At 38.0% G+C, this 13,995-nt stretch overlaps 1 protein-coding gene across 2 annotated transcripts; it reads left to right on the top strand.

Moving 5' to 3' along the window:
* Positions 1–47: 47 nt before the first annotated feature.
* LOC103029644 (leukocyte immunoglobulin-like receptor subfamily B member 3) lies at positions 48–11,966 on the top strand. 2 transcript variants are annotated; one of them, XM_007257168.4, is made up of 11 exons: positions 48–156; positions 727–1,865; positions 3,174–3,461; positions 6,164–6,484; positions 8,256–8,537; positions 9,117–9,167; positions 9,773–9,871; positions 9,990–10,020; positions 10,531–10,580; positions 10,690–10,724; positions 11,110–11,966. In XM_007257168.4, exons 2-11 carry the CDS (start codon positions 1,817–1,819, stop codon positions 11,200–11,202), a joined length of 1,299 nt encoding a protein of 432 aa, XP_007257230.3. In that variant the 5' UTR covers positions 48–156; positions 727–1,816; the 3' UTR covers positions 11,203–11,966. The 2 variants fall into 2 exon arrangements, with proteins under 2 accessions (XP_007257230.3, XP_007257232.3); XM_007257170.4 differs by having other exon boundaries at positions 6,167–6,484.
* The last annotated feature ends 2,029 nt before the right edge of the window (positions 11,967–13,995 follow it).

Here is a 13,995-nt window from a genome sequence, read left to right on the forward strand (position 1 = left end):
CACAGATAAACACACTCACACACACACACACACTCACACTCACACACACCATTCAGCTACAGCTCAAAAAGGTAGAGCTTCAGTTTACTCATCTGTTTTACAGTGAGGATCAAAGAGTCAGGCAGAATAAACAACAACAACAGTAATCATAGAATGGTAATTTATTCTCTTTAATGTTTTTTTATTTATGTATAAAAACATTAGCTAGAATGAGTAGTAAAAATGGCAGATGTTTAAGAACAAAAAAACAACATTAATACACATCATACTAACAATTAATAATAATAATAATAATAATAATAATAATAATAATAATAATAATAATAATATTTTGACATTAAGGTGGAATTATCTGTGGGTTTTTAAGCAGAAATTGTACAGTACAGTAGGTTATTGTTTTTTCTTGATATTTGATATAAACTCTATTTCTCATTACTATACTATAAAACCATTAAACACTATTCTGGAATAAAAACAAAAAAATAACAAAACTAAATCTTAATAAAGCCCTTAATAAGTGTAATTCAGGACACCAGAACATCAGCCCATTAGCCCTGCCTAATGTTCGTGAGTTGTTTAGGGAAGTAAACGCTTTCACAAGACTGGTGGGTGAGAAACAGGATGGTGAGAAGTGTCAGGTGTTCTGAGTGTAAGCATGAAAAAAATTATAAAAACATGTTTTTGGACTTTTTAGCGTTTACCAGTATTTTATTTTTTGTACCTCAGGCTAACCAGTAGGAGGCAGTGGAAGTCTGGTGATCCACACAGATCCAGATAAGTGCTGTTAGAAATGTCCAGGGTTTTAATTTGTACACATGGTTTTAAAATGAGCTTGCTGTGCTCTAAGATCAGTAGGAAGATTTTATTGAGAAAACTTCCTGGAGCATGTCATAATTTTCATCTTCAGTTTCATCACTGTTTTATCAGAAGTGTTGTAGAAGGTTTGATGTTCTAATAGGAGGGTGCTGTGGTGTAAGGATGCTGTAATGGTTCTTCTAATAGATCTTCTAATGGGTTTCTCTAGATAGATCTTCTAAAGATGGATGTTCTGATAGGAGGGTGCTGTGATGGGAGGATGCGCTAATGGTGGATATTCTAATGATTGAATGTTGTGGTGGGAGGGTGTTCTGATGGCTTGATGTTCTGATGGGAAGGTGTAGACATATGGATGTTTGCATGTAGATGGTGGATGTTCTGATGGTTGGATGTAGATGGGTGAATGTTTTGATGGGTGAGTGTAAATGGGTGGATGTTATGATGGGAGGTTCTGATGGTTGGATGTAGATTATGTATGTTTTGATAGGAGGGTGTAGATGGTGGATGTTCTGATATGTGGATGTAGATTATTGAATGTTGTGATGGTTGTATATGGATGGTGGACGATTTGATGGGTGTATTTTGATGGTGGATGTTCTGATGGTTGAATGAAGATTATTGGATGTTCTGATGGTTGTATATAGATGGTGGATGATCTGATGGTTGGATGTAGATGGGTAGATGTTCTGATGTGATGATTGAACGTAGAAGTTAGGTAGGTGAATGATCTAAAAGGAGGACATTTATGGGCAGATATTTTGAAGGTGGATGTTGATGTGGAAATCAGTGATGACAATGTGACTCTTGCTCTGTCAGAAGGAGAGGAAGTTGATCCGTGGGGCCGGGTTGTCTCAGAGGGAGCTCTCTGCCATTGTTCACAAATCTTTCATCTTTCGATTGTACAAGCACATACATCCTCTCTCTCTTACACACACACACACACACATAAACAACCACTCACACAGGAGGACGTTACTGCTGCTGCTGCTGCTAGTGAAGAATGCTGTGTACATTTATCTTACTCTTCTGTTTCTCTGCTGATCTCTTTGGTGAGTCACTTTAAAATGTTTTGAGAATTGTTACTTTAAGGGTTTATCAATGATTGACCACATCAAAGTCTGATCAGGTTTATTAAAATTTACATGTGTAAATATAAGTGACAGTGATGGTAACAGTGGGAATAAAGCCAAGACTTGGCCATTTATTACTGGCTGTGAGATCACTGCTCATTGAGTGTTTAAAGAACCTTTGAGCAAGACAAAACCAAACTGATTCAGGTAAAACCTGATCTTTATCCTGAGAAACACACTTGATAAACCTAAAGCTGAGAATTTAAGGTGAAATGCCACATTTTCCTCAATCGTTTGACAAGCAATTATTGATCTATTAATTTAGCAGATGTAACAAACAGTAGGATGATCCAAACTTATGTTAAGTACAAAAATAAAGAAAACAAAAGTGAGAATACAAAAATCCCTCACGCCTCAGAAATCTGAACCCTGATTAAACTTTCTTTTTTTGGTTTTACTTCTAAGCATCAGACATACACTCACTGGTAGAGATACTAAGAGCAAACAGTAATTGCTCAATCTGCAGTTAAGGGCTCTGGAGTAATTAACCCCTAACCTCCCAAAGAACAACCAAACTAGAGGAACAAAACTAAACAAAAAGTATTGAGTCATTTCTTTTTAGTCCAGTGTTATGCTCTATTCTTCCATGTTTGAATTCTTTGGGTGTAAAATAAAACACTGAAGCACCAGAATGAGAGGAATGATCTACAGTTAAACAGCCTAAGGTCTAAACCAACACAGCACAAGCAACTTAATCCCAGAGAGTCAATAACAGAGTAGACATTGCAAATTGTTACACCTATAGGCCTATCAAACTGAAACAATGGTTCATATTTCAAACAAAATGAGAGCATGGAAAATATTCAAAAGTTTGACAATGTGATAAGCTAGCTACTATGATCACCTTAGCTATTTACACAACATTTTTTTCCAAAATGTACCCAACTAGTTGGCTTCAAAAGAGTGTCTTATACATTAGTGCAAAGTATCCTGAGCTAATCTGCAGACTTATGCTGTTTGTTGAAGTAGGTATGTTTGTAATGTATAAGAATTTCTGTTGTGTCTAAAATCACCACCATACTGTATAGAATGATGCTTCTGTAGTTTATAGAACAATTTTTGCTAGGCGTGTACTTTCTCGACTACTCACCTGTGGCCCACAGTGGACTTAATAGTCAATTAGTCTATGCAAACTTATCTACACTACTGAAGACTTACAGGGTACAAGCTACATCAACCATACAGAGCATGAAATGGTATTGTCATAGTTAATTTCTTAATCTCCAGACTTTGGATTGGCCGATCCCCCTGGCTCTCCCCCTGCTCCAGTGCTGATCCAGGATCAGAACAGAGGTTCTTCCTTGGTGTTGCGGTGCCAGACCCCACAGGGTCACAAGGGTCGACTCTTCAAGTTGTACAAGACACAGGAGCTGGTAGACACGGTGCAGTTGGACGCAGAGCAAACACAGGCTGAGTTTCAGCTGCAGGATGGCACCATGGAGCAGGAAACCTACTATTGCTGCCAATACGACAACAGCATGATCAGTCCATACACCACCGTTAGAGCCCCTCCACGTGAGTTCACATTTTATTTACACTTTTTTTTTTTAGAGGATCCTAACTTGTTGGTAACACAGTCATTAAATGGCAGTCTCTTAATTCTAGACATTCTAGCATTAACATTAGCCCAGATAGCATTAGAATAGTGATTGTCATTCTAATTCTAGTTCTGACAGCCGCCTTCAGTACCACAGCAACCACCTTGCAACATTTAATCATCCACCAGTATGACAAAAAAAAAACAGATATTAGCTTCCTACCCACTCAGTACCTAGGAACTACTCAGCATGACGTAACAACTTCGAAGCTTCCGGTATAACAGTTGAGATGAGACCACAAGAAATGCACCTTTGGTCAACATACAAAAAACCCAGAGCTTAATATATATATAAACATAGGTCTTAGATCACCACTGAAGGCCAGCTGAGGTTATTTTAAGGCTCCTGCTCTGCTGTTTGGAAATGTTCGAGAATTGTTTTCAACATTGAACAGAAAGAAGAACATTTAAAACTGCAGAATGTTTCTATAGCTCGTAATTCTGTTTTGCTTTTAATTTCTCAGCAAAATTGAACAGTAAAGATGTAAAAACTCATTCAGAATTGGTTTGTTGAGGTCAGAGAGATGTTTTGAGAAGATTTAGTGTTTAAAACATTTTTAATTAATTGCACATCACTAGAATGTGGAGGAATATATTTGTATGGTTTCAAAAATAGTAGCTTTGCTCAGATTTGACAATATTTTACTATCAAAAACATTTCATGGTTTGGACAGTAAATGAAGCATCTATGTTTGTGAGTAGTGCTGGATAATATGTCCAAAATTTATATCACGATATATTCCTTAATTTCAGTCGATATGATATAATTTCAATATCGGTATAAATACTTTAAAGGCCTCAGAAAAGCTACTAAGAATCCCTTCAATGGAAATCTGTACCTACTACTGTCTGAAAATTCTAAAAAGTCTTCTAAAAAGTCTCCTCTCACAAAAACTATATAATACTTTAAATATACAGTATTGTGCAAATGTTTAGGCACCTGTGGGAATTTCAGTAAAGAAAAAGCTTCTTACCTGTGAAGTAATTGGTTATAAGCTCAGTAAAACGCTAGCATTACAATAAATACAAACAGCAATTTCACAAAAAGCAGAGCTTTTACAGAGCTGTTTTCCTTAAAAAAATCTCCTAATCTCTCCTCATCTGAGTTTAATAGAGTTATTTCTAGTTCTCATCATATCAACACCTGGTTTGGTAAATTGGTAAATTTGGTAAATCAGGTGAGCTGCTGGTGGAACTGAACGTAAACAAATGCTGGCTGAGGGCATCCAGGAGAAATCTGGAACTACACTTTGTTCTTCAGCTTGGCTCACAGGATATAACAAACTTAGTTAAAAATGAGAATTCCTGGTTACGTTTTACTGTACGTATGTTTATTTGCATCTGTTTAAAACATAAGTGGTGCTTTTTTGGGGGGTAAAAACACTCATATTCCTGAGATAAATGGATTAGTCTAATTTGCTTTGGTGCCTCAAACTTTTGCACAGTAACTTTACTATATATCCCCGTCAAATAAGCAAACCTATAGGCTTTATCAACTATAAATAACTTAGTTACAACATAAGCTACAAAAGTGCTTCAGCCAGAATAAGACAGGTTGGCTCCAGCGCAGGACATTGTGTTCAGCTCAGACTGACACCAGTAAAAAACGCCTGTCCGTGAAATCACTGTTATTGAAACATTTCTTATTGAGATAAATACCGATATCAAATTATTGACCAGGCCTATTTGTGAGAACACTTGGCTTCATTCACTACCACTTCAACAAAAAGGAATCTGAGGCTATACAGGGAACCGTTTCCTACCTAAAACTATGCTGAATGAAAAAGTGTGTGTGTTGAGTAATCTCAGTAGTGAGATCTGATTCAGCACTGTCTGTGTGTACAAACTGCTTTGATTTACATCTTTGTTAAATACACTTCAGGACAAAATTAAGGAAATGACCTGAATTTGCAGTTCATTTTAGCCAAAATTGATTTTACAAATTTTACAATTTATAGTTTAAATCTATAATTTAAAGAAATACAAGAAACAATAAAATAATTTAAACAAATCTGAAATTGTTGAAGAATATATTTGTCATTTGTAATGCAACTGCCTTGCAACCACAAAGCAAACATAAAAGGCGTTATAGTGTGACAAGCTCTCATGTAGAGCATGTCGCTGAATGGGTATGTGCAGTAGATGTCCCATTGACTTCCCTGTAGAAAATAAAAATGCTGAAAAAGGGGAGAAACCCAGATTTAAGATTGCAAAAATGCCAAGGACAACAGTAAGATAGAAACAAAGTATGAATATAACAAATTAGAAGAACAAAATAACAACTATTGCATAGAACAACTATTTAATGTTTATTTTGTGAAAACTTTACCTCACAGGCATTCGGATGTGTTTAACATTGCTGTGTGTGTAAAGTGACGGTTACATTACAACCACAGGCATCCTGCTGAGGTCTAAACTACCCTACTACACCCTTCTCTCCCAGAACCACACACACACACACACACCTGCCACAACACACCATAGCCACCTCAGTGAGGCTCCAATCAGTTTAACCCCAAAATATATTAAAACTGCAAGATGAAAACTTTAACACTGATTTTTTTTTATAATAAAATCTCTGTCTATATCTTTCCATCTTTAACCATTCTCTCCTTTACAGCAGGCCCTATCAGGCCCCTTACTCCTCCTCAACTCTTAGTTACGCCTTCTGATGGCCGTGCCATACCTGGTCAAATGATGCACTTCCACTGCCAGGTTCCCCCCACCTCTCTAGTCCAAAATCCACTGACATTTGTCCTGCGGAGGCGACCGTGGGGGGCCCATATAGATCAGGAGGTTGGCCGTTCCTCTAGCCCCCACTTTAAAGTGGGTCCAGTGAGCCAGAAGGAGGGGGGCACCTACACCTGCCTGTACCAACGCACCATGTCAGAAAGGATTCAAAACTCTGATTCCAGCTCAGCTGTGGCCGTCAATATCGCAGGTGAGATTCTAGTTCATACAAACAGGTTCATGCAATCAGGTTCAGGCAGTCAGGAGCAAGTAGATTGGACAGTTTTATTCAGATAGCCGACAGTCATGTTTCACAATCAGATGTTGGCAGTTGAGTACAGACTGCTGGGTAAATCCTGTACAAATAGCTTCATAAATTTAGGTCCAGTCAGTTGTATAGACTGACAGGTTTAGGCAGTAGGGCTTATACGGTCTGGCCCTGGTAGTCTGGTTTGGCAGTTGGGTTCAGGCAGGCAGGTTCAGACAAACGGGTTTAAATAGTCAGGATATGGCAGTATTTAGTCTAATTTGGTAACCAGGTTCAGACAGTCTGTTAAATACTGTACAGTCAGCTGTTTAAGGTCAGGTCCAAGTTGGCAGTCAGGTTCTGGTGGGCAGGTTTAGACAGTCGAGTTTAGACAGTCTGGTTTAGGAAATCGAGTTTAGACAGTCTGGTTCAGGCAACCAGGTTTGTACAATCTGGTTCAGGCGATCAAGTTTAGGCAGACTGGTTCAGACAGTTGGGTTTAGACTGTCAGGTTCAGGCAGTCGAGTTTAGACAGTCTGGTTCAGGCAGTCAAGTTTAGACTGTCTGGTCCAGACAGTTGGGTTTAGAGAGTCTGGTTCAAGCAGTCAAGTTTAGACAGTCTGGTTCAGGCAGTCGAGTTTAAACAGTCTAGTTCAGGCAGTCAAGATTAAACAGTTGGGTTCAGTCAGTCGAGATTAAAGAGTGTGGTTCAGGCAGTCAAGTTAAGACAGTCTGGTTCAGGCAGTGGGGTTTAGACAGTCGGGGTCAGGCAGTTGAGTTTAGACAGTCTGGTTCAGGCAATCGAGTTTAGACAGTCGGGGTCAGGCAGTTGAGATTAGAGAGACAGGATTAGACACTTGGGTTCAGACAGTTGAGTTGAGACAATCTGGTTCAGGCAATCAAGTTTAGACAGTCTGGTTCAGGCAGTCAAGTTTAGACAGTCTGGTTCAGACAGTTGGGTTTAGAGAGTCTGGTTCAGGCAGTCAAGTTTAAACAGTTAAGTTCAGGCAGTCGAGATTAAAGAGTCTGGTTCAGGCAGTCGAGTTTAGACAGTCGGGGTCAGGCAGTTGAGTTTAGACAGTCAGGGTCAGGCAGTCAGGTTTAGACAGTCACACTTATGCAGTCATGTTCAAAAAGTTATGTTTAGGCAGTCATGGTCAGGCAGTCGAGATCAGAGAGGCAGGTTCAGACAGTTGGGTTTAGAGAGTCTGGTTCAGGTAGTCGAGTTTAGACTGTCTGGTTCAGACAGTTGGGTTTAGAGGGTCTGGTTCAGGCAGTCGAGATTAAACAGTTGGGTTCAGGCTGTCGAGATTAAAGAGTGTGGTTCAGGAAGTCAATTTAAGACAGTCTGGTTCAGGCAGTCGGGATTAGACACTTGGGTTTAGACAGTTGAGTTTAGACAGTCAGGTTCAGGCAGTCACGTTCAGGCAGTCACACTTATGCAGTCATGTTCAAAAGTTGGGATTAAACAGTCAGGTTCAGGCAGTTCAGTTTGGACAGTCTGGTTCAGGCAGTCGAGTTTAGACAGTCAGATTCAGGCAGTTTGGATAAGCAAGTCAGGTACATGGAGTCGGGTTTAGACAGTTGCGATTAGACAGTCCATATATATAAACAATCTAGTTTAGACTGTCTGGTTCAAACAGAACTGTGACAGACTCAAACTGAAGCAATTTAGGCTGGTTTTGGAAAATGTTGTTCTCAGGCTACAACTCTGTGTTTGTGTGTGTTTCCTCAGCACATCTTCCTCCTCCTCAGCTATCTCATGACGGTGAAGGAATGTTAGTTTGCACAGGTTCACCTTCATACCCCGGTGCACACTTCTCCCTGTACCGCCAGGGGGCAGATGATCCTTCAGCAAGGAGGCACGCCCCGATGGTCAAGCACAGTGCACAATTTAACGTGTCAGAGGTGCACAGGCAGGTGGGGGGTGGGTACCAGTGCCAGTACAGTGTGCTGTTGGGACATGAGTGGGCACACTCTGAACGCAGCGCTGCCATAACACTACCCTGCCCTACAGGTGTGTCTGTGTGTTAGTGAGTGTGTGTATTAGTGTGTGTTGTGCAGTGTGCTATAAGTGGCTCTTTGGTTCAGTTTTTAACTGCAGAAAAAAATGCCTTTACCAGCTTCTGTAGCAACCGTCTAGAAAAAACATGACAATATAGCATATTTAAAAGACGTCCAGTAAAAATGTTCATGTAGAGAAAGACTTTATTAAATATAGAAGGCTGGACACCACAACAAGCAGTTAGTAACAACACTTGTTACAGCATAGTAGCAGCCCCATGGAAACCTCATGGGATACCTAATATTCTTGTTAAATTTCATACACTATCATAATTATATTAGTCAGCCAACACTTCTACACAGTGTTAAACACTAACTCTCTTTGTCTCTCACACATGTATACAGGCTCTCTAAAAATATCCTATGCCTCTTTATTGTGTGTGCGTGTGTCTGTGTGCAAGTGATGTAATACATCAGTGCAGTTATACTGGTAACACTTTGTAATTGTCAGTTTGTGTTTAGCACTGAAATGTCTCACAGGTGTAGAATGACTGACTGTATGTAACACAGCTTTACCTGTTCTGTGTTTCAGGATCAAGTTTTTGTAGCGTCCCACCCACAGGTTACATCCCACCATCCAAAGGTACCATGCAGTACATACAGTACATTATACAACCTCTGTATCACATGCACATATGCACTTACCTGTTTCAGGAACTATTCAACCACCTACAGTATATTTCATGGAGACCTGAAAAGACCACTGAGAGCATATATCAGCAAAACACCAATGGGCCAAAACAATAGAACCTAGAGTAGAGTAGAGAAGTAGAGTAAAACTGCTTATTAACTGCAATTCCAAGTTGAATGTGACTGTATGTCATGCCTAGTGGCTGTTCTGAATTTTAGGGTGTGCAGCGATTTTTTACGCCGCACACTCCACAATCACAGTGGTATTTTTACTTTGTTATATTGTCATTTTTTTACTCCATAGCTTTGTGTAAAATAAAAAATAGCAATAAAAAAAAGTATGTCTATTTCCCAGTCCAACTCGACAGAGCCTGAGAAAAATGGTGGGAATTCACCGGCTCAAGCAGAGAATCTAAACTCTAGTGCCATTACCACATATCTTTAGAGGTCTGTAGGGTCTGTTGCTGTACTGAGCACAACAAAATGGTGCATAGTACTCTTGTTAATGTGTTTAGTGTTTTTCTGACTAGCCTAAGGGTGCACTCTTCTCTCCAACAGGTGATCGAGTGGATCTAGCTCTGATTATTGGATCCGTCTCTGCTGCTCTGCTGTTCATGCTGGTGGTTGTAATAGTAGGCATCGCTGTACACAAACACGGTGTGTGAACACACACACACGCACACACACACACACACACACACACAAACACTTACAGTAACATTGTGGAATTTGGCCAAGAATCCTAACTAACTCTATTTCCTCCCATTTTCTACAGTTAAAGCTGCAGCAGTGAAAAGGAGGCAGAGGTAATTAAACATGCAGTGTATTTAAAAATATATCAAAATTGTTAAAAGTGTTGAGGTCATAGGTTCAATTCCTGGTGATGCCACCGATATGCCACAGTATACCAAATTGTGAGAATATAGAAAATAATGTGACAGTGTGTGAGAGCATGTGACAGTATATGAGAATATTTTATATTATGTGAGAGAGTGACACTACATGAGAGTATGTGACAGTATGTGAGAATATGAGAGAGTGTGTGCCGGTACGTTACAGTATGAAGGAGCAAGTATGTGACTATATGAGAATGAGCGAGAATGAGATTATATGACAGCGTGTAAGAATATGTTACAGAATGCGAGAGTATGCGACAGTTTGAGCGAGTGTGTGACAGTGTATAAGTGTGTGAGAGTATATGTGAGTATGTACCAGTACATGAGAGTATATAAGATAATATAAAAATATGGTAGAATATGTGAGGGTACAAGTGCAAGCTTTTTCTTTGTATAATCTCCTTGTATCTGACTGTACAGAGAGCAGGACACGCTCTGGCAGCAGGTTCACTCCAGAGACCACATCGTAGGTAAGTGAAAGCTAGATTATTGGATAATTCCCTTCTGTAGACCTTGCATTCAGCTCTGTTGGATGTTTGATTTAAACTTATCATATTTTATATGTGTTTTATGTTGCAGATCTCACACTACAGAGAATTAACTTCAGCCCTTCGGTAAAATTGCACACTATGCCTTTCATAAACATCATCTTAATACTGGACCCTGAATAATTCACAGTGGATACTGAATCATACAAAGTAGTTTCTGAGTAATACACAGTAGTTAACTATGAATAATTCATATTTAATACTAAATAATCCATAGTATGTACTAATTAGTTAATAGAAAATACTGAATAGATACTTAATACATGCAGACTAATTTATATTACAAAATGAATTGTTTATTGTGGACTATAACGGAATAATTCAGTATATAAGAAATAGTAAATAGTGGATACTAATAAATTCATTGATGATACAGGATAATTCATAGTAGACACTGAATAATAAACATGCAGTTTCAGGAGTTAATAATTTGTACATTTTGTAATTTCAGGATAACTTTGCAGAAGGAAATGGAAGAATTTCAGTCTCAGAGCCCATCTACGACTGTCCGTTTTCTACATTTACCAGCCCTTTTTATAAATGAGTCTACTAGTGTGTATGAATGATGAGAATGGCCAATCCATGGATAGGACCATTACAGGTGTAGGTGGGGCATGCAGATGGCCTGACTGATCAGAGGCGTGAGAATATTTGGTTTGCACTGAACCTGACACTCAGGTAAACACGCCTCTCTTACATAATACAGCAACTCATTTATACTCCCATAAACAGATAAATACACAGCAAAATGTGTACTTTTTCAGTTTCAGGTGCTTATTAGACAGTGTTAACTAAAAGCGTACATTTGCATTTGTTTAATTGCACAGAATTTTAGAAATGGCTGGAATCTCCAAGCTCCACCCATAAACATAGTTTCTCAATAGACTGTTACTCAGTTGGACAAACTTCATACCACCTCTAAATGTTTCACTCTAAATGTAGGTAATGTGATAAACACTGAGGTGGAGCTACAGTCTCTCATTATGCTGAATATATAATAATACTATTCTAAATGTAGGTATTAAAGTATACACTGAGGTGGAGTTCTTTAAAACTTGTCTTACTTATAAACAGCTTGGACAGTTTAGTTAAAATTCAGTGGGCATATAATGTATTTGAAAATGTATGTGGAATAAAGTTTGATCTATGAATAACACAAGTTAAAAAGTATTCATATCTCTCTTTTGCTCTCTCTGTCTGGAGCTTGCACTGGTCATATATGGACTTATGCATTACTGTATAATGTATGTTTACAATTACCTAAATGTTGTGTCATGTTTATAATGTCTTTTTAAATAAATTATGTTTTTATAAGCAGTGTTGTGATACATTTTGTTTAAATTTCATTTGAAAAAAAAAAAAATCACATCCAGCTTCCAGCTTCCAGTTTCAGTACAGATTGTTGAGGGCTGTAAGGTCACTGTGGCAGGACTCATCTTATGAGGTAGAAATTTCATAAACAGTAAAACAGAAGCACATTTAGCTGTGAGTTTATGACCCTGTTTGGTGTATTAATATTGGTGTAGTAATAATGCAGTTTTGTCTCTAAATAACTGAATAACTAACTGTGCTTCAATAACTGAAGTGTCTCTGTGAAAAGAAAGCTGTAAGCAGTTTCTTAGTTTCAGTTTTAGTGTGATTTTCAGAATTACACCTTTGCCCGAGGTTGTCTAACCGTTATGTGAACATGTCTACACATTTTGTGCGAGTTCACAGCTTTACAGACGCTGTGGCTACAAGTAAGCGTTAACTAAAGGAAAAAACACCTTACCCAACAGAGTGTTACATGGGCGTCCACCTGGATAGGATGTTGTGTGGCAAAAGCAATACATAATCCTAAAACATTATGTGGCCAAATTAGGTTTTTATAATAATACAAAAATCAATGTCAAGTCAGCAACATTAGAAGAAAATTACCACTTTTCAGTCCTCCAAGGCTGTGTGTGCAGGCTATAACACTGTATAACACTGGTTAGATTATTATATATATTTCAGAGTAACCGGAGCATTTTGTTGTATGACTTAATAGTTTATTTCATTGCTGTTCTAAAACCTTGTAATTGTGTTGTATTTTGAGACCATTTGAATCTGGTATTTCTTTATATTGTGTCAAAATTGGATAAGTACACCAAAAGAAATGCTCCAAAATTATGTTAAATATTAAGCGATTGTTGGCAAAAACTGAAAAAAAAGTGTAGGTGACTTCCTAGACATTTTATGCCATTTAGAATTCCTTGTAATATTGTGGCTGTGACTAATTAGTTTACTGTGTGTGGCGATTCCGTACCTAATTGTATTAGTTAGCTAAGAGACCGTAATCATCTCACTCTGTCTGGCAAGTTAGGTTTCTCTGTGCTTAATTAGCTTACAGTCTTATTAGTTAGTATATTCTTATCTTAATTATCTCACTGTCTGTTTAGTTAGCATATTATGTGCTTAATTAGCTTACTGTCTGTTTAGTTAGCATATTATGTGCTTAATTAGCTTACTGTCTGTTAGTTAGCATACTGTGCTTAATTAGCTTAGCGTCTTATTAGTTAGCATATTCTGTGCTTTATTAGCTTACTGTCTGTTTAGTTAGCATACTCTGTGCTTAATTAGCTTAGCGTCTTATTAGTTAGCATATTCTGTGCTTAATTAGCTCACTGTCTGTTTAGTTAGCATACTTTGTGCTTAATTAGCTTAACGTCTTATTAGTTAGCATATTCTGTGCTTAATTAGCTTCCTGTCTCATTAGTTAGCATACTATTATCTTAATTATCTTACTGTCCGATTAGTTAGCATACTCTGTGCTTAATTAGCTTAGCATCTCATTAGTTAGCATATTCTGTGCTTAATTAGCTTAGCATCTCATTAGTTAGCATATTCTGTGCTTAATTAGCTTAGCGTCTCATTAGGTAGCATATTCTGTGCTTAATTAGCCTAATTAGTTAGCATTATATGTACTTAATTATCTTACTGGCTTTTTAGTCAGCATACTCTGTGCTTAATTAGATTACTGTCTGTTTAGTTAGCATACTCTGTGCTTAATTAGATTACTGTCTGTTTAGTTAGCATACTCTGTGCTTAATTAGATTACTGTCTGTTTAGTTAGCATACTATGTGCTTAATTAGCTTAGCGTCTGTTTAGTTAGCAAACTATGTGCTTAATTAGCTTAGCATTAGATTAGTTAGTATAGGCTGTGCTTAAATAGCTTATGTGCCTATTTAGTTTGTGTTGTGTTTAGTTAGCGCACTTACAATAGTGAATTTCAACAGTTAGGGTCAGGAAATGTTAATGACGACTAGATGACGTTTATGTGTGACCTCAGCTATTGCTCCAGCTTAATCAGTTGTG

This window comes from Astyanax mexicanus, chromosome 5 (assembly GCF_023375975.1).
Source record: "Astyanax mexicanus isolate ESR-SI-001 chromosome 5, AstMex3_surface, whole genome shotgun sequence".
Lineage (NCBI taxonomy): Eukaryota > Metazoa > Chordata > Actinopteri > Characiformes > Acestrorhamphidae > Astyanax > Astyanax mexicanus.